General features: G+C 41.8%; 2 protein-coding genes across 12 annotated transcripts in view; one reads left to right on the top strand and one right to left on the bottom strand.

Annotated features, from left to right (window-relative positions):
- LOC131080611 (rap1 GTPase-activating protein 1-like) overlaps positions 1 to 19,175 on the top strand; it is a 43,900-nt gene extending 24,725 nt beyond the window's left edge. For 5 of the 11 annotated variants that reach the window (XM_058019000.1, XM_058018993.1, XM_058018999.1 and 2 more), the window contains 11 exons: positions 1,769 to 1,840; positions 2,022 to 2,108; positions 2,771 to 2,905; positions 4,271 to 4,417; positions 5,627 to 5,730; positions 8,010 to 8,126; positions 12,788 to 12,914; positions 13,005 to 13,107; positions 16,209 to 16,294; positions 16,447 to 16,517; positions 18,731 to 19,175. In XM_058019000.1, coding sequence (XP_057874983.1) covers positions 1,769 to 1,840; positions 2,022 to 2,108; positions 2,771 to 2,905; positions 4,271 to 4,417; positions 5,627 to 5,730; positions 8,010 to 8,126; positions 12,788 to 12,914; positions 13,005 to 13,107; positions 16,209 to 16,294; positions 16,447 to 16,470 — 1,002 coding nt within the window. In that variant the 3' untranslated portion in view covers positions 16,471 to 16,517; positions 18,731 to 19,175. Of the gene's footprint in view, positions 1 to 1,768; positions 1,841 to 2,021; positions 2,109 to 2,770; positions 2,906 to 4,270; positions 4,418 to 5,626; positions 5,731 to 8,009; positions 8,131 to 8,453; positions 8,501 to 10,777; positions 11,569 to 12,787; positions 12,915 to 13,004; positions 13,108 to 16,208; positions 16,295 to 16,446; positions 16,518 to 18,730 lie in introns of those variants that run through there. The other 6 variants (XM_058018995.1, XM_058018994.1, XM_058018997.1 and 3 more) reach the window with 6 other exon arrangements.
- A 139-nt stretch (positions 19,176 to 19,314) lies between these two features.
- Positions 19,315 to 26,660, bottom strand: GSTK1 (glutathione S-transferase kappa 1). Its single transcript, XM_058019005.1, has 8 exons — positions 26,541 to 26,660; positions 25,897 to 25,978; positions 25,000 to 25,128; positions 24,567 to 24,667; positions 24,196 to 24,231; positions 21,493 to 21,609; positions 20,898 to 20,991; positions 19,315 to 19,614 (listed from the first exon to the last, which is right to left on the bottom strand). Exons 1-8 carry the CDS (start codon positions 26,604 to 26,606, stop codon positions 19,574 to 19,576), a joined length of 666 nt encoding a protein of 221 aa, XP_057874988.1. The 5' UTR covers positions 26,607 to 26,660; the 3' UTR covers positions 19,315 to 19,573.
- Between the last annotated feature and the right edge of the window lie 1,309 nt (positions 26,661 to 27,969).

Raw genomic sequence — 27,969 nt, 5'->3', positions numbered from 1 at the left:
CCAGCTGAAAGAATCCCTGCTAGAGCCCAGATTAATTATCTGCAGCCTTTGGACACAGCTTGTTCCCTCTCTGACTTGACTCTGTATGGATATCTGTATAACTTTATGTTCAACTTTCAGTGATGCTGAGAGAGCAGAAAATACAAAGAAACTTCGATTTGTGTAGGATTTTCCATTGTAGAAACATTTTAATCCCAAGTGGCATGTGTTGTATTATGTAGGGATTTTGAAATGGTGGTGATGAGTCCTTATGCCTTGGAGGTCTACAGGTACACCAAGAATATTGTAATTGGACAGTATCCCCATCATTAGGACAGTATCCCCATCTCATCTTCCACCAAGAGGGTGTTGGTGGTGGAGCTGGCTCCTTCCCTTTTTCTCTATGCTTTGGGTAGCAAGGCTTTCATTACAAACCAGCTGGGGTTCCAGTTCTCCTCTTGCTCTCTGTTTTGTTGGGCACAAAAATTCACTGGACTTTTTAATGACAAGGAAAGAGCTGGGAAAACTTGCTATTTGTTGTGTGTCTTCCGGCCATTGTTTTCATCTTTGCCTGTCTGCAGTACCTTTTTTTATTTGTTGTTGTTAGTGTAATAGGGCTGCTTCATTCCATAAAGAAGAAATCTTCCCAATAATCACCCTAGAGCCAATGCAGAGTTTTCTATAAAGGCTTTTCTAAAGGGGCTTTAACTGATGCTGCCTTGAGAGCATTGTAGTACACAAAAGACTGCCATTTGAAAGATTTCTTTGCCGTCCCTTGTTCCATTTACTTAAGCTTTAGGGCATCCTGTTAAATTGGAGTATTAATGGAATTTATTTCACAGAATCAATTTTTGCAATCAGAAAACTAAAAATGCAAAGCAGGATTTTAACTGGTAGATATCTATTAGGAGAGAGATGGAGGCTTTGTAACTGGGGAAGGTGGCTTAAAATGTGAGAAGTCTTAATTAAATCCAGAGCCCATTTCCTTCTTCCTCTCATTAAACTCACACCTCTCAGTGGCTCTGTGACATCTATTTGTTGTTTTGGCAGTTGTAGTTGCTAGGACATTATTCCCTCTTGTATGAAAGGACAAATAATGGTTTTGTTTCATCTCAAACACGACAAAAAACCCCCTGTGAAATATTGTGAAGTACTGTATGTATTTGATAAGATAGCTACATATAATTATGGGTAAGTGCTGTGAAGAAATAAGTGACAGTGTAAAAATTGGACTGCATTACAGTTACTTCTTTAGACATTGGTATGTCAGGTGGGAGCATGCTGAAAACAAAACAAATGAAACCTATCTCTTACTGGGAAAATGCATTTGCATGTTTACCACCTGTGACTCCCAGAGGTAGAGGCACTGAGATACTCTCCTCAGTGTGCGGTGTATCTCCACCAAGGATTCTCTGTAAAAAAAAATAGGTCAGTACAACCACACTGGCATGGGTTCTTTAGTGGAGGTTAGTCTTGCGGGCTGAATAGGAGCATTTGTTTGTTCCTAAATATACTGGTTATACTAGTTATTATTTAAAATATTTTTTAAAGAGCAGTCAGTTCAGCTTTTTTTACTGCTCTTTACTGTGTGCACATCTAGCTGGCTGAGTATCTGAGAGATAAATGAGCACATCCTTCCACTGAGTTCAGGAACAGAAGGATGCACAGGACACTATATTACATCTCATTTTTATAAGTAAATTACTTAGGAGGAATCAGATCTATCATAGTAGTTTGATGGTCTTACTTGTGTTCTGATACTCATTTTTTTCTCCTTATATTATTTCAGGTTTCAGTCACAGCCCGAGATGATGTCCCCTTCTTTGGACCGCCGCTGCCAAATCCAGCCATATTTAAAAAGGTTTGTTTCTCTGGTCCAGTGTTAGTTGGCAGGGAACACACACTTGTGTTCTGAGTTGGTATTGTCAGTCTGGCTAGAGCACTTTGGAGGTCCAAAGAGTAGTAAGCAGAGCTTTTATAATGGGATGTTTTTACTAGCATTTTGATCTCCTGTTTAGTCTAGTCTTCATCTTGTCTTGCAGAGTGCAGAGTTTCGTGAATTCCTTCTGGTCAAGCTCATCAACGCCGAGTACAGCTGCTACCGAGCTGAGAAATTTGCTAAATTAGAGGTGGGTCTTTTACCTACCTGCTTCAATTAAAAATAATACTTATTATCAGAAAAAGAAAATAAAGTAAAATTTCTGACTTCTAGTTTTGTGTTGTTTAAGAAAGGAAGATGAAATGTCATTTTCTACTCAGTTTTGGGATATTTCCTTCATATTTCTTAGCAGGTGTGATAGAATATGAATGGGTACACTTTAATATAAAGATGTAATCCTCAAGTAAGGATAGGAATGTGATGCATATATTTTGCTGGAGGAAATTCTGTATTAGCTGAAATTCAGTATTATGCTACAGGATGCATGCTAATATCACTGATTTTTGGTTTAAGGTACCACAGTTCTTTTCCTGACTCTGCTGTTGCCTGATCTAGAAAAAAACATGTCTCTATTTCATCATCTGTAAAGAAGTGTCCTTTATGATTTGCTTTAGACAGAGCTTGAAGGGGCTGGATGTTACTGCCATATATTCTGTAACTATTCAGTTAAAGTCACTTCATACTGTTTAAAGTGATTTTCATGTGGTTTTGTTGTTGTCATTGTTGGTCTTTTGGAGTTTCTTGTTTGCTTCTTGGGGTTTTTTTTAAGACGGATGGGAGACATTAAAAAAGCAGGAAAAAAAATCTCCCTGCTCTCAATAAAAGCTGTTCTGATTCCCAATGTTGGTGCAGGAAAGAACACGGAGTGCCCTCTTGGAGAGCCTTTTTGAGGAGCTGCAGCTTCGCAGCCGCAGCATGATGGGATTGCCTGTAGGGGAGGATGACAAGATAGAGAATGGCAGTGGGGGCTTCCTCGAGAACTTCAAGGTGAGCCTTTCTACAAACCTACAATGTGGTCTAGAATTCCATACTGGCCCTTAGAAGCCAAACTCTTAATGCTTTGTGCTGGTGTCAAGTGTCAGATGTGATTTTATTCCATGACTTACAGAAGAAGGAGTCAGTGTTTGCAAGAGAAATTGTAATAACTAGGAGCAAGGGGCTTTCCGTTCCTACAGCAGATCTTTCAATTCATTTTCATTATAACTGAAAGAATTGCAGGAGTCACTGCAAAAGTTTCTAACTTATCTTTGAGTGTACTGTCTAGAAAAACTGTGGTGCTTTCCTTACCCTCTAAAAGCCAGAGTTAATTTACCTTTTTCAGTGTAGATGGCATGTTAGGGGGTTTTTATTGTTGATTTTTTTAAAATAAACCAGGTGACAGAACTTTCTTTTAGAAGTGATAAAGATAATTGATGTGAGAAAGCAAAGGTTTTGTATGATTGGGAAACTGAGTTTTGAACTGGTTATACAGAGAGAATCTTTATTGCTTTCCTATTCTATCTACTTGCCCTTTCCCACTTAATGTGGGAAGTGCCTTGCCACCTCGTTTATATAATAAGTTATCTCTTTGGAAAGAGAGATGTGTTACAAATAGCATTTCTTCAGATAACTTTATGGCTTTATATGGTGGGTCAATTAGAGATATTAAAGTCTGTAAAACTAACCTGTTCACAAATAGGTTTGGTAGCTGTGTGTGTAGCTTTGGTCCGGATTATTTGGATGCTTTGGTGAGGATTATGTTTTTACATACAAACTGCCTTTGCTGCTAACCATTAATTTTAACCCATCCATGTCTTACACTAATTTTTTCAAAATGTCCTTTTATGACTTCTGGCAGATGCTGGGATTTGCACATCATGTACACAGATGACATTTGTAAATTGCTGGAAAAGGCTGGTTTAAGTCAGAAAATGACTTTTTTAAATGCTGCAGATTTTGACATGGCTGCTTTCCCATTGAAACCAGAACTCAAGTTCATATGAGGCTGAACCTTACAGCCTTGAACAGGAGTTTGACTTTGTGTTTTATAGCCTGTACTGGGTAGGACTGCTCCAGGTGATGTTGTGTAATCCAGTGTGCAGGGATACTGGTAGGAAACCTCTATTCATTGCAATAAGAGAAGGGAAGTGAAACTAGAGAATATACTTGATTAAGAGTTCTTCCCAGAGCTCCATGAATCAGCTAGGACCAATCTAAGGTGCTGCCTTCTAGGAGTTAGGATCTGTGTGGTTCTGGTGTCAGTCTGTCACAACTTCCCACTCAATCTGTGGTGCTTCTCACACTACCCTACCGTGTGCATGTCTATATGTGTATATCTGTGTTTGTCTGTTTCCCTGCCTCCCTCCTGTTCAGCGGGTGATCAGAGGCCGCAGCCAGAGCCTGGATACCATGGGGATATCCATGAGAAAGCAGCAGCCAGCCACCCTGCCCAGCCGCCCAGCTACAGCTGGCCTTGCCCTCAGCCAGAGTGTCGCCGAGGGCCCTAAGGCCATTGCTGCGGTAAGGTATTCGGGTGGGCTGTAAGAGAGAACCCGGCATACCTTTGTAACCACCCAAACATTTCCTTTCCCTATTAGTTTGTCCTCTTGTCCCACTGTGAATCTTTTTGTTGTATCATCCCATTTCACAAGTGGTGACAGCATGTGTTGCAGTCTGTTTTGTCTGTGCCCATCTCTAGCCCCAGTTCATGTGTAAACTAGAGCTGAGATTGATGCAGACTGGGAGAAGAAAGCCAAACATGATTCTGCATCAGACATCTATCTCTGATATCCTGGATTAGATCCTGTACGGTGCCATGTGTTAAAAAATGCATGCACTGTGGTTTGGCTGGAATGGTACTGTATTGTCATATGGCAAGACCTGAGAACATAAGGACCCTAGAACTGTTTCATTTTCTTCGATTTCACCAATCACACTGTTTTCTGTAATATAAACAGGTGCACAAGATATTCAAGGTGCTGTTTTGCTGTAAATAGAATTTGCATGTTGGGAACAAACAGCAGAATTAATAAAGTTTGGGGTGAGAAAAATAATGAATATTTCTAGTCACTATCAAAGCCTTTCTTATTTGATAGGGATACTAAATATATGTGACCACTGAATTAAAAATCTATCACAAATCTTTCCAGAAAAGGATCCACCAGTTTCTGATACTGAAAATATGGTTACCTTGGCCAAAGTGCATCCAGCTGGTTGTGGTCTCTGCACTAGTGATGTCAATACAGGCAAACTACAAAAAAACCCACCCATCTCTGAGTAAGCCAAGAAAGTGCCCTTCAGTGTTAAGATTTCTTGGTGACAGTTTAGTTGGTTGTATGCATTCTTTATGTCAATACAACAAAGTCATAGCATACTAATGACTTGGGTTTGCTGCCTCCTTTTCTCCTTTAACTTCTGTTTTTTTTTGCTTTCTGGTTCTGCCTCTCCTCTCACCATATGGGGATACCTCCCTTCCCAAGCCTGTTTCTCTGTATACTGGCTGTGTTCTGCCTTTGTTTCTTTATAACTCTGTGCCTTTCTCACAACACCTTTGTGAGCCCTGGCTGCTCTTGCTCGCTGACAGAAAGTATTCCTTGCACAGGTGGAGCTGAGTCTTGTATTGCAGTAAAGGAGAGGATCTGGACCCACATTGCAAACTCTTCTCCTATGCTTTCCACAGCTTTTCCTGTCTTGTTCCTCTCCTTTCTGTCATGCTTTCCTTTTTTCTAGTCTTTTGCCTTGCCTGGTAGGAGCCCATCCCGTACTCGAGCCAGCCGCTTCCACGGGCGACGGAGTAGTGCCATTGGCATTGAAAACATACAGGAGGAAAAGAGGTATGAGCTGTGGGGAGATGAGACAAAGAGGGTAAAAAAGCCAAGAGGAGATGAGAAAAGGAACATAGGCACATTATAGGCAGAGGGGGAACCCTCAGGAATGAGAACTAAAATGGGAATTGTTGGAATGGGAAGAAAAGGGACTGATTATCGACTGATGGAGAAATGGACAAATAACAGAAACAGACAAAATTAAAAGAGGGTGTTTGGAATTTGGGAGATTCGGTATTTGAGTAAGAATGGAGGAAATGGGTGGAGGAACATTATAAGATCACTCTTAAGTGTTGTGCAGTATTATCCAGGACTCCTGAGCTTCCTGCTGACCACTGACCACTTTTAGAAGTGAGTCAGATGAAAGGCTGGTATTTGGGAAGGTGATGCTTGATTGTTTGTTTGTTTTCATGTTAAAATACTCAAATAGGCAAAACTTCTGGTAACTTACAGGATTTATGAAAAAAAGCTTTAAGTCCAAATGACTAGTGTTTAAGTTAGATCATCTGAGAAATAATTACAATTAATGGATAATATACTGCTTCAAAGAGTGATTTGGCATATTTGACAGAATTATAACCATTCAAAAGTTGTCTGCTGGTCACGAGATATTATTTAATTAAATTATACATTTCTCTCAGCTCTAGCTGAGACATCTTTGTAAGATTATACAGTTTCAAAAGTCACGTGAATGCTCTGCATCTAATATGCAGTTTTCCCAGTTGCAAGAATTCCAGGAAACAGTTCAAAGACTGGGTGCAAAAGGGGGAAAGTCATCTCTAAAGTGGACACTAGTTATTTTAGGAGGAAATTTTACTGCATTTTCCCTTCTTTCTTAATGAGGTGCCTATGACCTAATCTGAATAAAAATAGAACTTTTGAGAAAAATTAAATCTTCAGAGACAACTGCCCTGTAGTAGTCTGAGCTAGCACAGTAGCTGCAGCTTCTCACTGCTTTAAATACTTCTGTATCTTAGGCAGCTGCGTGTCCTTCGGTCCATTACTTTGTATACAACAACTGTTTCTATCTCCTTGAAGGATCTGTAAAACTTTCCTACTGCAGGGAAAAGCCCTGGATTTATTTATTTTTTTCCCCTGCTCTTTGCTTGGAGGGATCTGATGAACTAATTGGCTTATTTAGCTTTCCTTTTGCTTACTTGTAAACTTAGATGTGAGGAACAGGGAGCCTTAGTTTGTATTTTCTGAAAGACTTCTTGGGTCATTCTTGAAGGTGCAGTTTCACTAGCAACTGCTCTAAGAGTTCATTGTTATTGAAAGCAGATGCGATGCTTCCCTTCTGTCCCTTTCATCTACCCAGTCCTGACTGTTCCTTGTGATGATTGCTCAGATCCCCAGTGGGCCTTTCATGGAACTGCTTCAGCCCAGAAATCAAAAAGAAAAAGTATCAACTTTCTTTCACTGGATTAATTGTCTGCCAGGTTCTGCCATGAACTGGCTCGTGGAGAAGTCTGATGGGTACCAGGACTGGTGGAAAGTGCACTCAGCAAGAATGAAGGAGGCTGGAGCATGCTCTCTTTCTGGGAACAGTGAGCTCAAAGTGTCATCTGTGACTTCACCCTGAAGCTGTAATTTAATGATATGCAGGCTTTGCTGACAGAGCTGACCCAGTCCATCTCCCTTGTTAGTTTGTTGTAGGAGTTTCAGAGTTGTTTTAATTTTAGAGTTACTTTTTGTCAGGGTAATTTCCAGTCTCACAAACAATTGTATTGGCATAAATGAGGGTATCAGAAACTGTGATGTGTGGGGCACAGGTAGGGTCAGCTGACCCAGAGAGCAGAGGAAGAACTTTGTGACAAACTCCATCACTGAAGCCTTAAGAAATCCCCCAAAATCCCTTTGTTTTCCTTTCTTTAATTAAATGTACCTCTCATTTCAGTTACTCATACAGACAACTTTCTTCAGTGGTATCTTGACAAGTCCTAGTAGCAATAACACTTTTGTAACCATCATCTTTATGCTCTCTATTAAATCCTGTAGCTTCTTAAGACCAGTGGAATGGGGAAGATAGAGGAAAAAGTTAACAAAATAAAGGTGACTACTGAAATTAATTCAGGCCTTTGTATCAATTCAAAAGGAGCTTAAAGTTGGCCATTTCCAGATATCACATGTGATATCAAAGGGGTCTGCCCTTTTCAGTGCAACTGTGTTTGCTTCCCTTTTACTTGTATACAGGAGATGCAACTTTCTACTGTGGCTTGTAAGGGAGTGTAGAATAGATGGTAGTTAACTCTGGCCCTGGGGTATAGCTGGTTTCTCTTTTCTCCCAGCAGAGACACCACAGAGAGAATACAAAGGGTGTTGGACAGTCCAGGAACTTTCTTTGACCTGAAATCTGATGGATCATCTAGTCCCAGCTCTCCAGAGTTCCCCAGCAGGAAGAGCAAGTGAGTTGAAAATAAATTTTAGTATTTGAAAGATGCTCACTGTCTCTGGTATTGGCTTAAGTGTGGTGCATGTCTTGCTCTGTTGAAGGCTTTACTGAAATTGTCCACATCAGGCATTGTAGCATCTCCCAAGTTGGATGTCTGGCTGTGGCACAGTAATTCAGAGCCTGTCAGGAACTTGGCTTTCTTAAACAGACTGTGATGAAAGATTGGACCACTTGATTTTGGTTATATCTTTGCTGTAATGTGAGCTTGCATCCAACAGGATACACAAAATCCTAGCTGTCCAATTATCCATGTTTACTCATGTGTATGTTTCCTCTGTAGTTTTCTCTGGAGTGATTTTGGAGCTTCATGGAGAAGCTTGGACAAGGGTATGTTGGGATGTTGGGTTGTACTCAAGTTCTGCCCCTTTAAGCAGGATTCATGCCGCTGCTCCCAACCAGCGTGAACTAACCTGTCTCCAGTCTCCCCAAAGTGTTACAGCAGGATTCCAGCACGGTCCCATGTGTTGCACCTATGTTTCATTGCTAAAGCACGCCATACCACACCCAGTGGTATGTGCAAAACACTCCATGCAGTAGTCTGCAAGTTAATTCTCCAGTTTCTGGTTGTCAAAAACTGGAAAAATGCAATTTCCTGGTAGTGGAGCTTTGCTGCTGCTAAGCTGTGTTATACTGGGATGTGATCCTACCTAGAACACTTCAGGGAAACCACCCATTTACATTTCCAAGACCTCAGAACAGCCTGTCTTTAAATCAAAGGCTGCAGCTGACTTTCTGGAACATTTTACTACACCTAATTTTTTTCAAGAGCTTGGATGAGACCTGTGGCAAGAAAGGTAGCAAGTGCTTTGTATTAGGGCATTTCCCTTTCTCAGGACTGGAGAGTCTTAAAAAAATTCAGGAGGTGCTCTAGGACCGGGCATCTATGGTTATAGTCGCTTCAGGTGCCAAATTTGAAAAGGAAGGGCTGTCCTTCCAACTACACCAAATGCTCCCTAAGAATTACAAGCTGGTGACTATCTGCAGTAGTTCAGCTGCCCAGTTGTGTGCTGTAGGACTGCTCAGAATTTTGTCACAGCCAAGGTGCAGTGTTCTAGTTTTTGTGTGTATACTAGTTTTTGGGTTGGATGAGTGCCCAGAATTTTGGTGTGGAGGAGGATGGGAGCACATCTAGGAGATACAGACCATCTAAGGTTAGCACCTCTGGCAGCTAAGGACTAGAGGGAATGCAGGACATGGAACATCAGTCAGCACCCCCCATCTCCCAGCATTACCAAATCATTCCACCTTCCCTTCCTCATCCTGCCTGGGGCCTTGTTAGTGAACTAGAAGTTCCTGACAGGCATGTGTGAGGGACTCTTGCTCTGATTAGATAGCTGATTACCTTGCATAATCACCAAGAATTCTGCTTCCCCCACTTCCCACCCCCATTCTCCATCAGCTGAGGAGGTGAGCCAGCTGCAATGGCTGTTTCAAGTTGGTATCCACATGCTTTCAGAGAGCAAACATAGCATGGGATTTTACTAACAATACTTGCATGAATATTGTTTATGCACATTAGGCATGACCTATATGATTTGTCAGTTTGTCTAGTTCTGTTCCCAGGATTCTTTTTCCAGTCATGGACTCAAAACCACTTAGGACCACGAGAAAAAAGAAGTATTTTCATATCTCTGGTGGTTTAGCCCATTCCTGGACAGTTCATTTACAAGGTGGGATGCAGCATGGAGTTTTGCACAATTAGTGATTAGTCAGAGTTAGAGTTGTGATCTCAGAGTTAGAGACTAGCCCATGTGCAGCCATACTTTTTGCATGACATTGGGGACAGGGAATTTAGAACATGTAATTCCACCAGGTAAAGCACACCATTTTCAGCAAGACAGTATTAGCACAATGTTGCAGGAGAAGGCTGGGAGTGTAAAGTCTGTCTTGGAGACACTTTATTGGCATTCTGCTGAAATAGCCTACCTGGTGTTCATCAGCTGTGAAACCAGGATCAAGATGTAGGCATACTTCCAATGCAGAAGAGTTCTGCCTCATTCTAGAATAATTTATGTAGTCCCTCTTAGATAACAGAATGGGCTATCCCTGGGAGTATATCATCAGTCTATTCCTGGTTCTCTCCATAGAGTCACAAGAAATTTCTGTTACCTCAGAAATGTCCAGCATGATGCTACTGGTCTTACATAATCATTTCAGATTCAAAACTTGAATGATCAACCCCTTCACCTGTGTTCTACTAAGAGCAACCTGGAAATAAATGCAAAGGGAACATATAAGTAATAGATTAATTATTTTACAGTAGAGGCAGAGCACGCTGCTGAGTTTAACAGATGTTTATATAGTGATCAGCCAGCAATCCATGAAACTGCATTGTTCACTTGAGCTAACGGTGTCTTCTCTCCCACAGACAGGGACAATTGTCCTTAGTTTTTCTGCTTTACTGTCTAGGTAGCCTTCCAAGTAATCCTTCTTCTCAAGGGACAGACTCAAAAGAATGAACCCAGCCTATGTAACCAAGTAGTAGAAGTCCTGAGGATCAGACGACTCTCTGGGTTGCATCTGAGAAATCAAGCACTGTACTGTGTATGTCCATATCCTAGGAAAAGTACATGGGTTTTTTGTATGTGTGTTTTCCCTCCTCAGACACATCTGAGTGGGGACATCAAGCCAATCAGGAGTGGACCGGATGCTACTCAGTCATTGGGTACCTCACTGAAGACACTGGCAAGACTTTTGGGGTGAAATCAGAGTCCTGGCTAAGAGGAGCATGAACGTACTTAGAGGACCTCAAGGACTGTGGAGAGACCGAGTGGCACCAAGTAACGCTCCACTGGCAGTTCCTGGAGCAGGAATTCTGTGAGAGGGAGATGGACAGATAGCTCCTGTTGGAGCATTTTGGCTCTGTGCCCTTCCAATTGCCAAATCAGCAGCCACTGAACCAACCTCTACTAGTGATGGGGAACGGAGGCCACCTTGAGTGCGATCCCTTCTCTTCCCTTCCTCTCCCCTCAGATGAGTGAGAATAGTTTGGCCTGCAGAATGCAAGAGCAGAAGAACGCAACTCCACCTCTGTCTCTAGTGCCTTGACACAGGTCAAGAAACGCAGTGCAGAGAACAAGGATGGAGAAACCTGCTGAGGAAGGGTGCTGAGAAGGAGATACTTTGTGGAAATCTAGATCCCACTTCACTTAGATTCATGTTATTGATTTGCTCTGCTAAGGGAGAAGCATGTTGGCCTTCATTTCCTCCAAAATATATTTCCTAATCTCTTGAGGAAATATCTTTGGCCTTTATTGGCCCTGTCTTCACTGTTCTCCTTGTTGCATGCTGGCATGTAATATGCCTGGGACTTTAGGTTTCACAACTGCTTGTAGGTCAAGACTGGCCACATTTTGCAGTGTTTCTGAAGGAATAAATATATTTAGTATGTTAAAGGTGTCTTATCTTTCTTGCCTCTCTTTTTTTTTTTATTTCTTAACATTTTTAAGCTCTTTGTCTCTCTCTTACTAGCTGGTTTCTTATGCAGACAATGAGTATTTCGCCATAAATTTGGGGCTTACATGCGGGGAGGAGAGCCATGTATCTCCTGAATGACTCTAAGCAGTGGATCCCAAATTCTCAGCTGGGAAGAGCTGACCTTAAGGATCATCTTTGATAGATCTGAAACATGCACCAGGCTACCTCAATGTCTGTTCCATTTGATAAAATGGTGGTAAAGGGATCCAATACAGTTTGCTTTGAATGTCCTCTTTGAATGGCCTTGTTGGGAGCTAAATTTTAGTGGGACGGACCTACAGGAATCAGTCTATTGGCAGCTGGGCGCATGGAAAATCACCAGGATGGGAATCCTGACTTAGGTGTGTTCCTGTCTGTAAGCAGGAGGAAGGCTCTGACTTGTCTGTGCAGGAGCTTGGCACTTGATCCTACATAGTTTTACACTGAGACATCCTGCAATAATGCAGATCTCAGTAATGTGTTCCTACCTCCCCATTGCTTCCCTAACTTTCTTAGTTAACTGTTCTGTAATACTGGTTAATGTGTGTCTGCTTTCCTGCTTCCTCCTGTTACAGCTATACAGAAAACAGCAGTAACAATTTATAAGCTCTATGACATGAAAAGTATGCTTTTTATGGTCCCTTTGTTCTGCCTGGAATTTCACATAAGACAAAACACGATCGCCTGAGACCACCTGTGGAAATGGGTGGCCTAGACTGGACAGCACCTGCTCTTCATACTCAGTTTAATACCTCTTCCTTCTGTATTTAGGCTCTTAAAATCTCTGATATCCACAATAGGGCATCTGTTGATTTTAATGAATATCTAGATGTATTTAATACTTAAATGCAGGTGATTTGAGTCAATCCACTTTATTACACTTAGGTCTGTGACTTAAAAATTCATTCAGATTTGTCCTTTCATACAGTTATCCAGAATGGAGACAGAGAATTGCTGTTTCTCCTAAGTGATGTAGCAACAAGAAATTAAGGTATGCATGCCAGTTCACCTGAATTCTGTTCCTAGGTGGAAAAACTAGCTGTGGATTAATAATATATTCTTACTGTTTCTGACTGCTACATAATAAAGCTATGCCTCAAGAAGTTAAGCCTATGTGTAACAATAAGCATGATCATGTTGAATGCTTGCATTTCACAGAATGCTCAGGAGTCAGACTTCAGGATACTGTGTGATGCAGCCACTCTCACGTTCATCATCCAGTGTAAGCAGTTGTTGTAGTGGATTGAGGGAAAATGGAACATCTGAGGAAGAGGAGAATGACAGGGTGGGTGTATGATCTCTAACAAACAGAGGCTACCCTCCCTGAATTTTTACCAGGTGCATTATTAAAACACATCTTCTTTGCCCTCTCTAGGAGCTGACGTGCTCACTTAAGGGCCCTCCAAAACAGGATTCAATGGTTCAGAGTATGTGGCTGGATGACAGTGACTGCACACCCAGTACTTCTAGCTCACCAGGTAAAAAAGAAAGAAAAATAGAAAAAACCCTCTGCTTATGCTTCTAGAAGCGTATGAGAGGTTGAGCCAAATCTTTTGTATGCTGTACTTAATATTTTAGAAGCACAGGTAGATGATAGCCCAGAAAAATGGGGAGAGCAGCTGCCATGCAAAGTTTAATTGGGAAAGAATTCTTCAGTGCTGTAATTCAGTGAATAAATAGTGCTGTATATACTGCAAAAGGAGTTACAGTAGACTGCAAAGAATTAAAAAGTTCATGTTTTTTCTGTGGAGAACTGTGGTTGCATTTCTGAATGCAGTTCCTGTATAAACTAGATAGTTTGGATATGGGATTATAGGAACTGCTTCCTGAACAAAGCAGTATGCTCCTAAGAAGGTGGGTAATCAGGAAGCCAACCTGCACTCAGAGTTTTTTTGTCAAGGTTGGGCTCTTAGTCTAGTACTTGATTAAAGCTCAGATGTAGTTGATTAAACTCAGCTTGGATCCATTCACTATAATAATCCATTCAGTGGGACTTGGATCCATTCACTATAATCATCTATTCAGTGCAGTGATGATTATAGTCCTTAGAAGCTCTCTTCAGTCCTGTAGCAGGGACACCTGTTGTGTTTCCTGCTGTGGAGCTGGATCATCTGCCCTGATCTCAGACCCTGTTTGCAGTTGTATTTCACTTTTGTTAAAATGAACTGGTTTGGATTGAAGCATTTCTTGTTGAGCATCAGCCTTAAGCTAAAATTAGGGAAAGTTTAAATCAGTTTCAGTGTGGTTTAGAGAAAGGGGCTATGTAAGATTTTGGGAAAGTATGATTGAAAAGACTAAGCTTTTGAGTTTGGGAAGTCATTAGAAACTGTGAAAGGCAAAACATTTAACATTTGTTGCTGGAAGACTGGAATAAGAGCATGTTGAGATGGTAAGAGATACTAGGGATTATGTGTATGGCAAGGAAGAGAGTTGGTTGAAATGAACCCTGAAATCTTTATAGGAATTGTGTGAGAAAGGATTGCTCGTAAAGATTACAAGGGTCAGAAAGTGGAGTCAACTTAATTTGAGAATAGAGTTAGGTCTCATTCTCCACAGCTGCCATATATGAGATATCAAGAATGGCCATCAGACAGATCCCTGCATAAAACTGTCTGTATCTTAGCAACAGCACTGAAGATGTGATACTGTCAGATATTCTGCAGAAATCTCTGTTCTATCAGATATTCCTCTTTTGTTGTGGATGCTGGAGGCAGGGATGCTTTCCATTGGCCCCTTCTGCTCTTCACAGATACTTTCTCTGCTGACTCTATTATCTTACAGTATATGAGATGCATTAATATGCATCACTGAGAATAATCATTACAGAGAATGCAATGTTTAGTTCAATGTAATTTTTAGGTTTTACAACCCTGGGGACAGAGAGCAATATCCTGGTGGTATAGTTTTGCCCTTTATTAAGTTATCTAGTAAGTATTCAGCCAAAGTTAATGCACTGTGTAAAATCAGACCAAGCAAATTTTCTTTAATGGAGAAACCTAAGACAAGCCCACTGTGAGTCTAGATCCTACGCCGAATAAATCCAACATTCCTGACCCATGTACACATTCTTGGCTTCTCCAATTTGCCTTTCAGATTGAGAGAGCAAAGTTACAGGAAAAAAAAAAAGTCAGTCTGTGGTCATTATGCTTCCAGATGACGACATAGAGAACTGCCTTTGCCAAAATATTTTCTGACTTGGCTTTAAAGTACCAACATGTCTCATGTGCCAGTGCATGTCACATGAGGCAGAGGTGACTTTCTCCCTAGCCTCAAGGGCAGGATAAAAATTCAGCTATAACTCTCCTCAACACATAGACACTACCAGTACTGTTAGGTATATTTTTATTTAGTTAGTTGGCCTGTTAGTAACTTCCTACAAAAAACATACATCATTATTAAATTTTAGCATAGTGGAACTGGGATGGATATATACAAAATAGAGAAGAACCCTCATATTGTAAATTCATATTGTTTAAAACCACAGTTTAGCAGCATTAGGCAGTGATTTACCAATTTTGATTTAAATCTCAGTTTTAAATTACATAATGGCACTGGGAAAGGGGATAGTCTACCTTGGAAAAAGTGCTGAAACAATAATTGCATCTTATCTGTTTACTAGAAAATACTGGTGTGATCACATATAAGTAAAAAAAGAAAAAAAGAAAAAAGAAAAAAAAGAAAGAAGTGTTCCTGGGAAAAGCATCTGAGCTTACCATCTTAGCAGGAATCCCTCATTAGCTTTCTTCATTTTCCTGATTGAATGATGGTTAGATATGCCATCAGAGGTATTCACCTGTCCATTCTACCCCTTAGCACATTCCACACTAAACTCCTTAATTCAAACTCTTTCCATTTTCCTCTGATTTAAAGAAAAGATTTAGTATTTTATAATAGAGATTTATGTTGTGATGTAGCTATGCATAAACTCTCACAAACTGTACTGGTTAGAAATTAGCATATTTAGTAATTTTAACCATAGAATGGATAGAATGGATGATCATCTAAGAGTAAACATAGAATGGTTTAAGAAGGCTATTATGTTAAAGACATCTTACTCATTTTTTGAGAAATGTGTATGGTAAATATAAGCTGATTACAGAAAGCAAAAGAATGCTTTTAATTTGTGAATTTTGCAAGCATTTAATCCCTGGTTTTGCCATGGTGTTGATATGTGATGAGAGGCAAATTCCTTAAACCCTGAGGTCAGATATGGGAATCTCAAGGGAGGGGTCAGAGGGAGAAGGAAGAGAAACACTGTGAGAGCGTAAGATTGGAGTCTGCTTCACAAATGTGTATCCTTGAGAATAAGGCATTCAGATTGTCTGGAAGCAGTGGCTGATGACTATTTTTAAATGAAATTAAAGCAGTCACTTTCCTCATGTTTTGAGCTGGAATGAGAAACAAGTAGACAGGTAGAAGGTAAACCTAGTCAATTTGGGCACAGGTACACTCCTTTCACTCTTATCTGTGGATGAGCGACAGATCTGTGAAAACTTTGGAGTAAAACCAGCTATGTGTGCAGCTCCTGGGATACCCTCTTGATTATTTTTGTATTGTTCTGTGCTTGGTTCCCTTCTAGGAAGCAGGTTGCTTCCTTCCAGCAGTGTTGCTGGCTCCACTGGAAAAGGAAAAGGCAACAAAGCAGAGGCTCAGCACCATAATCCAGTAAGTGCTTTAATAAAATGTTTTCTTCTCATTTGCACAGAGATAAGGACGGGAGAAAAGAGAGGCTTGATTTAGGTGTTGCTTGCTGAGGGTTGAAAGGGCAGTAGGAAGGCGTTTGCAGGGGGAGGTTAAAGCGGTGCCTTGTTCTGCAGGCCTCCATTTTGTGCTGTGTGTGATGTCAGCGCTGGAGCACTGTCTGCTGCACACACGGTGAGGAGCACAGGTAATGGACACGGGGGAGGAGAGCCACAGGCCCCTGGCCATCCCTGCCTCTCTGAGACAGTGCAGCAAGTGCTGTACAGCTTCTCAGGAAACAGAGTTAGTCCTTTACCTTCCTCCCCAAGCAATCTTCCGTGGCAAGTGACTCTGGCCTGTCTGATTTACCGAAGCACTCCCTTTCCCGGCTGCCTCCTCCCTCTCAGGGAACAGCATTTCCCATTGAGATTCTGTTCTCTACCCTAATCTAGGCACAGTTTCTTCCTCTTCTTTGTCTTTCATTGTTCAGTTTCCTTTGCTCAGATACAACATACCTTTCTCTGTGCCTAACCTCTGCTTTTTATAATAGTTTCATTACTTTGCAGAACCCCTTTTTGTTGCTAATTTTCTGATGTTGTGCCTATCTGTACACTTGCTTATTTGCTTTCAGCCTAGCATTGGTGGGACCTACTTGCCAAGCCAGTTTCACAGCTTTTCCAGACATGGGAAGTGGGATTGATTTCCTGATGAGGGAAAATGGGAACACCACTTCAGGATTGTTCCCTAGAATTCACAGTCCAGTTTTGTCTGTGTTGTTGAATCTTTTTGCTCATTGTCCCTTTCCTTGCCCAGTATCTTCTCTGGTCTGACACTAAACAGCTGCCTTGAAAATGGTGGGGATGTGAGGCTCTCAGGAACTAGTTTGGTATGCAGCTGAGTAGAAGAGGATCACCTTTATGGAAGAAAATTCTTCCAGCTATTCCTAAACATTCCTAAATAGCTGGTAGTTCTTACTGTTTCTGTTCAGATCCTCAGCGCTCAAGTTTTAGCTGCCCTGCCACCTTGTGGCATTCAGAGCAGTCAGGTGCACAGTTCAGCCCCATGAGGTGGTGGCCACTGTTGCCACTGCAGATCAGAGAGGGGAGCTGATACTCACCACTGAGGCTGCTTCAGTGTGCGCTACAGCAGAGATCAGAACTGAGCGTGACAGTGCAGCTGCCAGCCACTGTTCACTGGGGTCATCCCCAGAGCTTTTGCCAAGAGCTTGTGCTCACAGCACGGCTCTGTAACACAGGAGCAAGGCTGTGTAAATGAGGGGCAGAACTCCCTCAAAGTTCTGCTCCCAAACAGGCACATTTTGCTTAGAATAGGTAGAGAGTCAGAATTGCAACAATCTGCAAACTCACTGATACAAAGGCAAAGGCTGTGGTTTTGCATTTACTGGTGGCTATCATAGGCAATAAGCAATGTATCTCAGTAGTACTCAAGTATGATTTTAGTACCTAAGGTTTTGAGCATGTAATTTCCACTGATTTGAAGTAGGTCAAAGAGCATTTAAAATAATTTCATGAAATATATTGCAGTCTGTAGGATCCATGTCTTTTGGTTCATCTGCCAAATCAAACAACATTCTGCCACAAAGGCTGGTTATTTTCCAGTTGATCCGTCTCAAAGAACAAAGTTTCATGAGACCCTGCTTTTCACTGACATTATTTCCAGGTGTTCTTTGAATTCTCACCAGCTCCTTACCAGAGCACATTATTTCCCACAAAAGGGCATTTTACCCACTCCTGAGATAGCGCTACTGGCTTAAAGTGATGTTTTAGTCATTCCATTTTATCACAACCTCTGAATCAGTTTGATAGCACAGATTGGAGGCTAGCAAGTTTCAGGGGAGAAACGGTAAAAAATTTCTATAACATGGCTTCAAGGGACTCAAAGAAACCTATGGCAGCCACATCCATGGTAACCTCCTTGTCATTCTAACTCGTTTTATCTCTCACAAAGTTTTCCTTAAGTTCCAGGCTGAATTTGCCCAAAGACTAATGGGTGCACTGGTAAAAAGGAGGAAGGACTCCTCCAATCCTAGGGTATTTCCTGAAGAGCTGAAAGAAGTAAAAATTGTGGGTGGGGGAACAAATGATACTCCCACAACACTCAGAGGTGTAAGAACATGAAGGATACAGATTTTTTTTCTGATCCTTTGGTCTAGGATTTGCTGTTCAAGTGAAAATACGTGAATGTGCTTTATGCTAAAGTTCAGGAAAAGACAAAAAAGGGAATTCCAGCTGCTGCTGTTTCATTCAGTGATGCATCAGAGTGTGGAATCATTGTGAAATCAAACTTCCTATAAATCAAATTTCTGTGTGTCATTCCAATTCAGCCAATACAGGGCCAAGCTCAAACACTTTCCATGTGAAGTTTCTTATTTTAATTGTTTGCATACCTTTCCCTCTGCAGACTACATGCTTGGAAGTCCCTCACAGCCATATCCAAATCACCTTTGGATAGGCAGCAATTAGGGCATCCTTGAGGAAGTAAAACAGAGTCTACTTCAGTTACCAGCTGAACCTACAGTGGTGTTCACAACCATCCTCCAAAGACATTCCTGTAAAACCTGGATTAGTTAAAAACCCCTGCAAGGTTTGGGGTTGGTGCCCACAAATGCATGTGTATGGTGGTTTCCTCAAACATCAGTCGCTGCAGGTGTATCACATATTGTCCAGGATGGGGACAGTTCCTTTTAAAATACTTGATTGGTTCGCTAGGCTCTTCTTTAGGCTTGAATTGTGTCTTTCCCAGCTGCCATGATGCAAAGTAAAAGGAAGCATTAATATCTTAACCTGTGCTTCTTATGTCTATGTAGTACACTAGACTTAAAATAAAAGGAAATGTGGCCAGCTTCTCTTAGGTTTTATGTGTGTGTGTGTGTTTGTAAAGGACAAGCAGGAAGACATAAGAAACCTGGAGATCACAGTCCAGTAACTGCGTAATCCTCATGTGTTAAGGGTAAAGGAAAGAAAACCAACCAGGGAAGAAGAATGTTCACTCTGCAAGAAGTTAAATCTTTAATGTTAATCTTGGATCTGTTGAAAGAAAGGAAGCACATTTGTATTGGTAAACACCTCACCAGGCTGGTAATACTGGCAAACCTTGATATTTTTCAAAATTACAGATGAGACCAAGCAGTAAAGTTAACTGTTAAGGATAAGAAAGGCATCTCTCCATAAAATTGAATACATTCAGATAACCACTGAAGACTGACATATATATTGTCCTTCTTACATATTTCCCCAGGACTTTTCACAGCTTAGGGCTTGGAACTGGTCCCAGCCACTTTTCACCTGCAAGACAAACCAGCACAAAAGAGATATATTAAAATGTGATCCATACAAGTAATTGGCTGGTTATTTTTCTGCAGCAGGATTATTGTTCCTACTCTGAACAGTAGGTGAAGGGTAGCTACTGGTGATGGAATACAGATATATATCTTGTTTGGTGTGCTACAGCCAGCTCCATAAATCTTTCACTGTCTAGTCACAGCTGAAACTGTGCAGAAGAATTATTTTCCTCCATTACAGATGAGACGTTCTGCAGGTCAGGGATATTTCACATGAGGGAGAAATCAGTTCTTTTTAGGACTCATTTTGCAGGGGGGAGTGGGGGTTAAAAAAAAGCAAAAAAGGGTGCAAGGCTGCAGAGACAGAGAATCAAAAAGAAAATCTGATTAAGTCCTTGGAGTTGAGACTAGAAATCAGGCCACAGCATTCCAGTCAGTATTAGTGACTGCTGTAGGGAGTGTTGGGTACTCTTCTTCCTCACTCTCATGTTCATCAGGAATATTTTATAGAATCAGAAACTCATCCAGAACACTAAAAAAGAAAACCTCAAAAAATTTCCATTCTGCTTAAGCTTATGACTAATACTAATTTGCATTAATTCTTTCTGTTGAATGTTTTCCACAAATGCATGAGCTAATTGTGTGCATAACTCTTTCTAGAGACACTCTCTCAAGTGCCAGATCTTGAGATGAATAGTCAAATGCCCTGTAACTCATAAAAAAAGGTAACTTTAGTTTTATTTTTTTATCACAACCTACTTCAATCTCTTAAAGAATAGTTAATAGAAAAATGAAAAGAAGGATGGTCAATATATGAACAAGCTAAACAGCTGTGTAGGTAGACACAAGTTATGGACTGGGGAGCTGTAATAATGTGCTCTTAATAAGAAGGAACAGATATAAAATGAAAATGTTAGAACAACAACAACAGAAAAAAAAAAAAGCAGTACCAGCCATAGTCATAATCTTAGGCAAGGTCTACGGTCCAGTACCAAAAGGTTACATATGGATATTTTGAGAATGGCGCATGGAGCACAAAGCCTTGAAACACACCAAGAGAGGGTGTGAGAGAGAGAACTCAAGTTACTTCTGGTCTGGAAAAGGATCATTTGGTCATTTTAAGTGTACTGGGACAGATTTCAGTCAGCAGTTTCATTCCAGGAGAAGGATAACCAACATTATTTAACATTTGAAAGCCCTTAGGAGTGTTTTACTCAGCTGCATTACTTATTTTGTTCCAAGAGGGTGAAAGCATGAAACCAAAGTGATGAAATGAGGTAGACTCACCTATAATGCTGCCTAGCAGCTCTAAACGATCAGAGCCAAAAAACAGATGAGGTTTCCCATCATAATGTGCCACAACAGCAGGCATCCCAAATGCCTATTGACACCATGGAGATGAAACAGAGAATGTTATAATGGGAGAATTTCTTGCAGTCATATCACCAATCTTCAGGAATAAATCCCAACAACTTTTTACTTTCTTTCCTCCCCTTCTTTTTACCTTCTTCATTCTTAAAGATAAGCCTAATGAAGCCATCTGAAAATGGGTGACTCTCCAGAGCCTGTGTGCCCCTTTTGAAGGAGCATAAAAAACAACCTGATTAATCCACAGTTCTATTCCAAGTAGCAATAAATGGTATCTCTCAGTAAAATGGTATCTCTCAGTAAAAAAAAGGTTCTGTCCTTGGAATGAGTGGGTCAACCTTGTTTTCTCAGATGACTGAGACAAACTACCAGCAACAGTAAGGTGGCTTTTACACATTGGAAAACAAGAAGTATATATAGTGCTTTCTATAATCATCACTCTCATTGTTCCCTGTATTCTTAAGGGGGAAGGAATGCAGAGCTGTGAAGCCCAGTGCCATTGGAAGCATCTCACCCCATGTTTCAGTGCTTCAGTTGTTGTGTCTTTCAGTCTGTCCTTCACTGGAGGGGATGAAGCCATTTCAAGTGCCTTCTGGGAGAGCTCTGCTGAGAGCCCAGCCTGTCGGGCAATCTGTGAAAACATGATTTAATTAAGAATACTCTAAATGTAAATATTCCAATTCTCACCTTGGTATAATTAATTTAATCTTCAGTCTGTTAACAAAAAAATTCAAAATACTCTTGAAGCACTTCTTGCACAACTGTCTTGCTGTATTCCCAAACTATTCATCATTTAACAACTCTCAGATACAAAGTGGAAGAGACATTTTAAATCTTCCAAGCCCCAAATCTGCACTTTTTTTCCCCCAGGAGTTCCTAAACCAAAGAAAATAACTGAAAGAACCTTAGATACAATGACTCATCAGATAACTTACAAAAAAACTCAAAGTGGTGTTCTGAAAAGTAAAATCTCACACTACAAGCCTACCAAGACAGAAATGCAGCCACGTGGGATCTGTGACACTGTATGAAAGACACCAAATCACAGAGGTTTAACAGTGGCTGGTGTTACTGCTGGATCTTTTTCACCTCCCCTGAGCCTCTGCCACACCGGAATGAGACAAAGTAGCCAAATTTAAACTTCTGGTGTTTACCTGGTAACAATGCCTTCCAAGTACTCTTTGAATAAGGTATGTCACGAAAAGAGAGGAAAAAAAAGAAAGAAATGCAGTATTGCACATGGAGAAGTAATCCTGCACATGCAGGTGCTAATGACTTTTTCAATGACTTTTTTTGTTTAGCACCAACATTTTCATGTGCCTTCTCCTGCTAACACATCAGGAAAATGAGGAGCTCTTTTTGACTGTGCTTGAAGAGGAGGTTAAACAAGTGTACCACTGGACTAGAACAAAATGCTTGGTAGCCACAGTGTTTAGAGTGCAATATTGACACTGTGAAGTAGTATCTGGTCCTCACCATTTCAGGGCAGAAAGAGGATTTAAGTGGACTGGGGCAGAATTCAGACCACACATTGCTGATACAGCAATTTATGTGAAGCTGCTTTTGAGTAAATGAAGAAGTAAAAGAATGCTAAGGAATTATTATCAGGTTTTAAAAGTACCATTTTTCTGACTGATGTGTAAAATAAATCTACCTGTAAAGACTCAGATGATTGGCTGGGACCTCTCAGCCACCTTTGGATGACAAATTTCCAGAAAAGTCTAGTAGTTGTTGCAGGAGTGAATGAAGACAGACACAAGGGGACACCTCCCTCTCTGCATTGATGCACGGGAGGGATACTCATCGACTGCCAAACTGTGGCTAAATTGGAGATTGTTCTGAGTATGAAGTGCTGAAGTTCTGCATGTCCTTGCTTTATTTAAATAATGATGGATTCAGAGACAATGTGACAACATTCTGTATATGTTTATGTATTGGGTCTAGCTGGAATGGAGCTACTTTGCTTCACAGCAGCTCCTATGGTTTTGTGTTTCAGATCTGTGACCAAAACAATGCTGATAACATGCTAATTATTTTAGCTATTGATGAATGGTGTTTGCACAGTGTCGAGGCAGTCTCTGGTTCTCACTCTCCCCCCACAGTGAATAAAGTGGGGCTTCACCAGAGGCTGGGAGATGACCTGAACTAACCCAAGAGACAGACCATGCCATATGCCATGCTCAGCAGTAATTGATGAGGAGGGAGTTTAGGCAGGTTAAGCTTTTTCTTGGGAACTGGCTGAGCATCAGTCTACATGTAGGGATTCTTTGTTTTCTTTCACTCTGCTCCCAGTTCTCTTTTGTTTATTAAGTAATTTTATCTCAACCCACAGGTTTTCTGGCTTTTATTCTTCCTTTCCTCTTCCCCTGTCCTTCTGGGCAGTGGGAGGAAGCAAGTAAGCACCTGTGTGGTGCTTGGCTGCCTACCAGAGTAAAAATACCACATTAATTATATCTTAAGCTATAAGTATAGTTAATTAATTAAATTATATGTTTAAATAAAAAATAACTTTATTTATATCCTTCAAATCTTGCTTCTTAAAAAGCAAAGTGCAAACCTTTGCTGAAACTTTAGTAAAAAAGTGACACTATGATGAAGCTGAAGTGCAAGAACTAGACTTGGGGAGGAACAGCAAGACTCCAAGCTTCAGATTTCAACTAGGGATGTTGGATAGGAGACACCAGTCAACTCCTCTCTTTTCTTCATATTCCAAGAACTTATAAAATAATGAAGAAAGGAGAGACCTTCAAGAGGATCTGCTGGTATACTACCTTACATGCTATTACAGCTTTTTCTGTAATAAACAAAATTGAAATGGCAAAAGAAAAAACATCAGGAGTATAATTTCCAGGTATGTAAAAGGGCATAATAGGACTGAGCTTAACAGAAAACCTGACTCCATCACTCTAAGGAAAGTCACCTTCCCCAAGTGTTGCATTACAGCTGAACATTTCATAGAGCAGCAAACTATTTATACTTTCATGACTTTTAATAACATAGTATCAATAGGTAACTTATTGTCCAGCCTGGGTATCTTGCCACATGAATTAACAAAAAAAAAGGTGTATTCTGGTTCTGAGAAAAAAAAAAACAAAACAAAACAAAACCAAAAAATCCAAACAGAGCTGCAAGGGAATTTAAATCAATTTTTCTTCAAAGTCATCAATAAGAATATCTATCAGAAATGCAGAAGCACCAAGAAAAAGGAAACACTTACAGCCAATATGTTCTCTGGCTGACTGATGTCTTCATGCTGGTAAAAGAATAAAATAAGTAAATCAGTGTTTATGAAACAAAAGCTCATCTCTGGATTTTTAAAAGCAAGTTTTCTAAGAAAACAAAAATAAACTCAATACTAATTGCTGGAGAAATTACCTCCAAAAAGGTCTTAAGTCACCTAATCTAGGAATGTATTAAAGTGTTTTCTGATATGAACCACAGTGGCTTCTGAACCACTGTGACTAAGTTCCTGCTGTGACTTTCCATTAAAAGACATTTTCTTCCTCTTGCTGGAATTCCACATTTTAATGATGCAGGACAGGGAAGGTGACAGAAAGGGTCAAGAAGCTGGCTGAATGAAGTACTGACCTGTGACCAAAAGCGCATCCAGAACTGCCTGGATAAGGGCTCCAGGTACTGTGGGTTTGTCATGTCAATGGCTGTGATAAAGCGCATGGCCGTCAGGCTGCCTGCATTCGTGGGAGACAGAGGAACACTCAGACAAGGCACAGCAGCAGGAGCAGGTGTGGTCTGCATGACTGCTACCTAAGAGCAGTGTGATCTCCCCTGTAACAGTCCTGAGAAACCCAAAGTCTGTACAGTAAAGCTCATGTTGATCCACAGTTATCTCCTGTGATAGTATCATTCACAGCCACATTTCTCCAGAAATTTCCTCCATGGCTGTGAATGCAGACTTCATCCTGCTCACAGGTTCAGGAAAAGGCTGCACACAGGGACTTCATCGTAGGGAGAACTGGAACCAGAAGTGCTAGGGATGAGAAATAGCTGCTAAGACTCTTACTTGTGCCCATGATGTGCTGGAGGGCATCTGGGGTCATACGTAAAGGCACCTGGTAGTACTTTGCCATCCTTTTCATATCCTTCAGCAAGTATTCCCCTCGCTTCGGTAACATTGCTGGCGGCTTGTTACCTTTTAGGAAAAAGTTCTGTTGAGATTTCCAGCTGTATTATAGTAATACTGAACAAACTAACACTGGAAAAATTATGCCTCATATGTACATATACCTAAGGAAGAGTCTAATTTCATAGTATAATTTCATTTTGGTTTACTGAAACATACTTGGCTTTTCCAAAGATAATGCTGCGATTTAAACATGGTTTATTTCAGTTTTGCCCTGATTAAACCTTTAGGATAGCTGAATCAGTTTTAAACCAAGGTACAAATGTCCTAGCAGGGATTTATGTTGATTCAGACAGATGACTTTTAAGCTAGACAACTCCTAATGCATGGGTAAACCAATGTAAAGACTTGTTAATTCATGATTTATGCGTTGTAAGTCTTGGTGATCCAATTAAGGCCATAAGTACTGTCTCAGGACATAGTTGTATCCTTCCTGCATATTACAAAGTGCAAGTGTTACATATATTAATTCTGGTTTAAAATCTAACTCTAGGAAAACACTCCCTGTCAAGTTGTTATTATTTATTTATTGTATTTTAGAACAGATGGACTTTGGCACAGACTGTCTGTGTAGTTGCAACAGTGTGAAATTCCTTGTGACTGATTTCTCAATCTCTTTGGGGCTCCACAGTCCTGTAGTTAATCTGTTAGTGGTGCCATAACTTAGTTCAGAGCTGGCTCTGCGTGGGCTCTGCACACACCCAGGGCCTGCAGACTCAGTACTCTGCTAGTGAAGAAGGTATCTCCCTGCAGGGCTCATCTCCCCGTACTTCATACCAGTTTGTTGCATTATGCCACCGAGGAAAGCTGGACGGAAACGCAGCTCAATATTCCAGATGTGCCGGTACCGGCAGAGAGCCTGCAACGTGAAAGAGTAGTGAGGGATTCAGAGTCAGAGGTGTCTATAGAGCTGTGTGCAGCTTAGGCAGTAAATACTACAGATAAATCCTTTCTATTGTATTAGGGCTAGTCTTTCTAAAGCCTTTCCCGGGTGCTGCCAGAGAACTCTGATCTCAGAAAAACTGAGGCGTCTCTATTCGTGTCACGACTATCCAAGGCTAAGCAGCGGTAAGTATGGGAAAGGTCAGGCTCATGTCATGATCAGGACACCTGCACTTTTTAAATATGAAAGCTACCCCAGAAGCAAAATGTTCAGCACTAACTCCTGCACTGCCGTTTGGCTCGGACACGCTTCCCTGCTGTCCCTGGATTTCAACACGCGAGGGAGAAGCCCAGGCACCCCTTGGAGGTGAGAGAAAAATTAACTTCACGGCGCAAAGGGCGCTGCCTGCAGCCAGCCGGCCGAGCTGCCCTTGAGCGGCCCTTCCGAACGGGAGGCGGCGGCGGGACCGGCCGGGTGCCAGCGCCGCTCGGGCACCGCGGAGACCGGGAAGGGCCTCCCTCCCTGTGCCACCGCTCACCTCAAACGCCAGCCACGAGTACGGGGAGATCACATCGTAGAACAGCTCCACGAGCGTCCGGCCCATGCTGGCCTCGTCCCGTGCCGCCGCTCCGCAGCGTCCGGCGGCCGCAGCACCGCCCCCGGGCACGGGGCGGCAGCAGCAGCGGCAGCGGGGCCGCCCTTCCGCCGCCGCCCCTCCGGCCCGCCCCGCTCCGCTCCGCCGCCGCCGCCCCGCCGCTCCGGCTCCGCCTCCCCGCGGCTGCCGCTCGCTCGGCCCCGCGTGCGGCTCGCTTCGCTGGCTGCCCGGAGAGTGCCGGCCCGGGAGGAAGAGCAGGGGGGGGATCGCGGGGGGCCGGCGGGGAGCCCGTGCCCTTGGCCATGGCGAGGCCGGGGGAGAGCAAGCTCCCGAGGAGGGAACCCGGGAGCTGACTCGGCGGGGCGGTCCAGCATGTTTTCCCGGGAGCAGGGCGTCCCTGCCGAATCAGCAAGCGATTTACTTGCCACTGGCCCTTATATCCCCCTACCCTCCATTTTCGCCGCACTTGTTTGTTCCTCCCCCATTCACCGCCTTTAGTTCCTCCCCTGCCCATCCCACAGAAGCGCTCTGCAATCCCAAACCGCTCTGGCTGTGCCACGGTTCCCTCCCCACCGCAATTTTAGTCCTGGATGTCATCGGGAACGTGCTCCTGGATCCCTCCTTTGGCTGTAATCTTGATTATTTTTTTTTTTTTTTTTTTAGCAAAGCGGTTTACTGATTTGCTAGTTTACTAATTTACTGAAATTTACTAATTTACTGAATTATGAGTAACTTTAAATCAAGAATGAAAAACCTGAATGCCAACAACAGTTTGTGACCCCTCCCTGAAGTCTTTCTTAACACCTGAGTACTGGGCTGCGAGCCAATCGTTAAGAAAATATTTGGGGGAGAGCTGGGAAACTTAGGTGTGAAGACTTTACCAAGCATATTAGTGGCAAAAAAAGAAAAAATGAGTGACTGAATAAAAATTCTATTTTGGAGAATTGGTAGAATTTCTTCAAACGGGAATCCTGCCTTACGTTTTTCTCAAGGAGTCAAAAATACTGCAGAGTGTTACTTAAAGAGGTGCAATGAGTCACTGCCTCAGGCATCCTCTGGGGTCTGTGGGTTCCTCTCTTCGGGCCACTGGAGCCTGTGGATGTGACTGCTGCTTTCCCAAGTGCTGGCTCAGGCAGCAGTGAGGCTGTGTCCCCCAGAGAGATAAATTTGTACACACAGAGGTGACTCCAACACAGCTGGCTACACCGACTGCAACAAGCACTGCTGCCTGTAACCCCACTCACAAACAACCTCCTGTTGTACCTGCTTTTTCAAAAGTTTGAAAGATAAATTTGTAATGAGTTCAGCTGTATCCTGATTCTCTAGGATTTCATCCTGTATGCATCTGTTTTTATCCCTTAGAAGAGAAACT

This window comes from Melospiza georgiana, chromosome 2 (assembly GCF_028018845.1).
Source record: "Melospiza georgiana isolate bMelGeo1 chromosome 2, bMelGeo1.pri, whole genome shotgun sequence".
Classification (NCBI taxonomy): domain Eukaryota; kingdom Metazoa; phylum Chordata; class Aves; order Passeriformes; family Passerellidae; genus Melospiza; species Melospiza georgiana.
The sequence above is the reverse complement of the archived record's forward strand: the minus strand, read 5'-3'. Positions and strand labels throughout refer to the sequence as shown.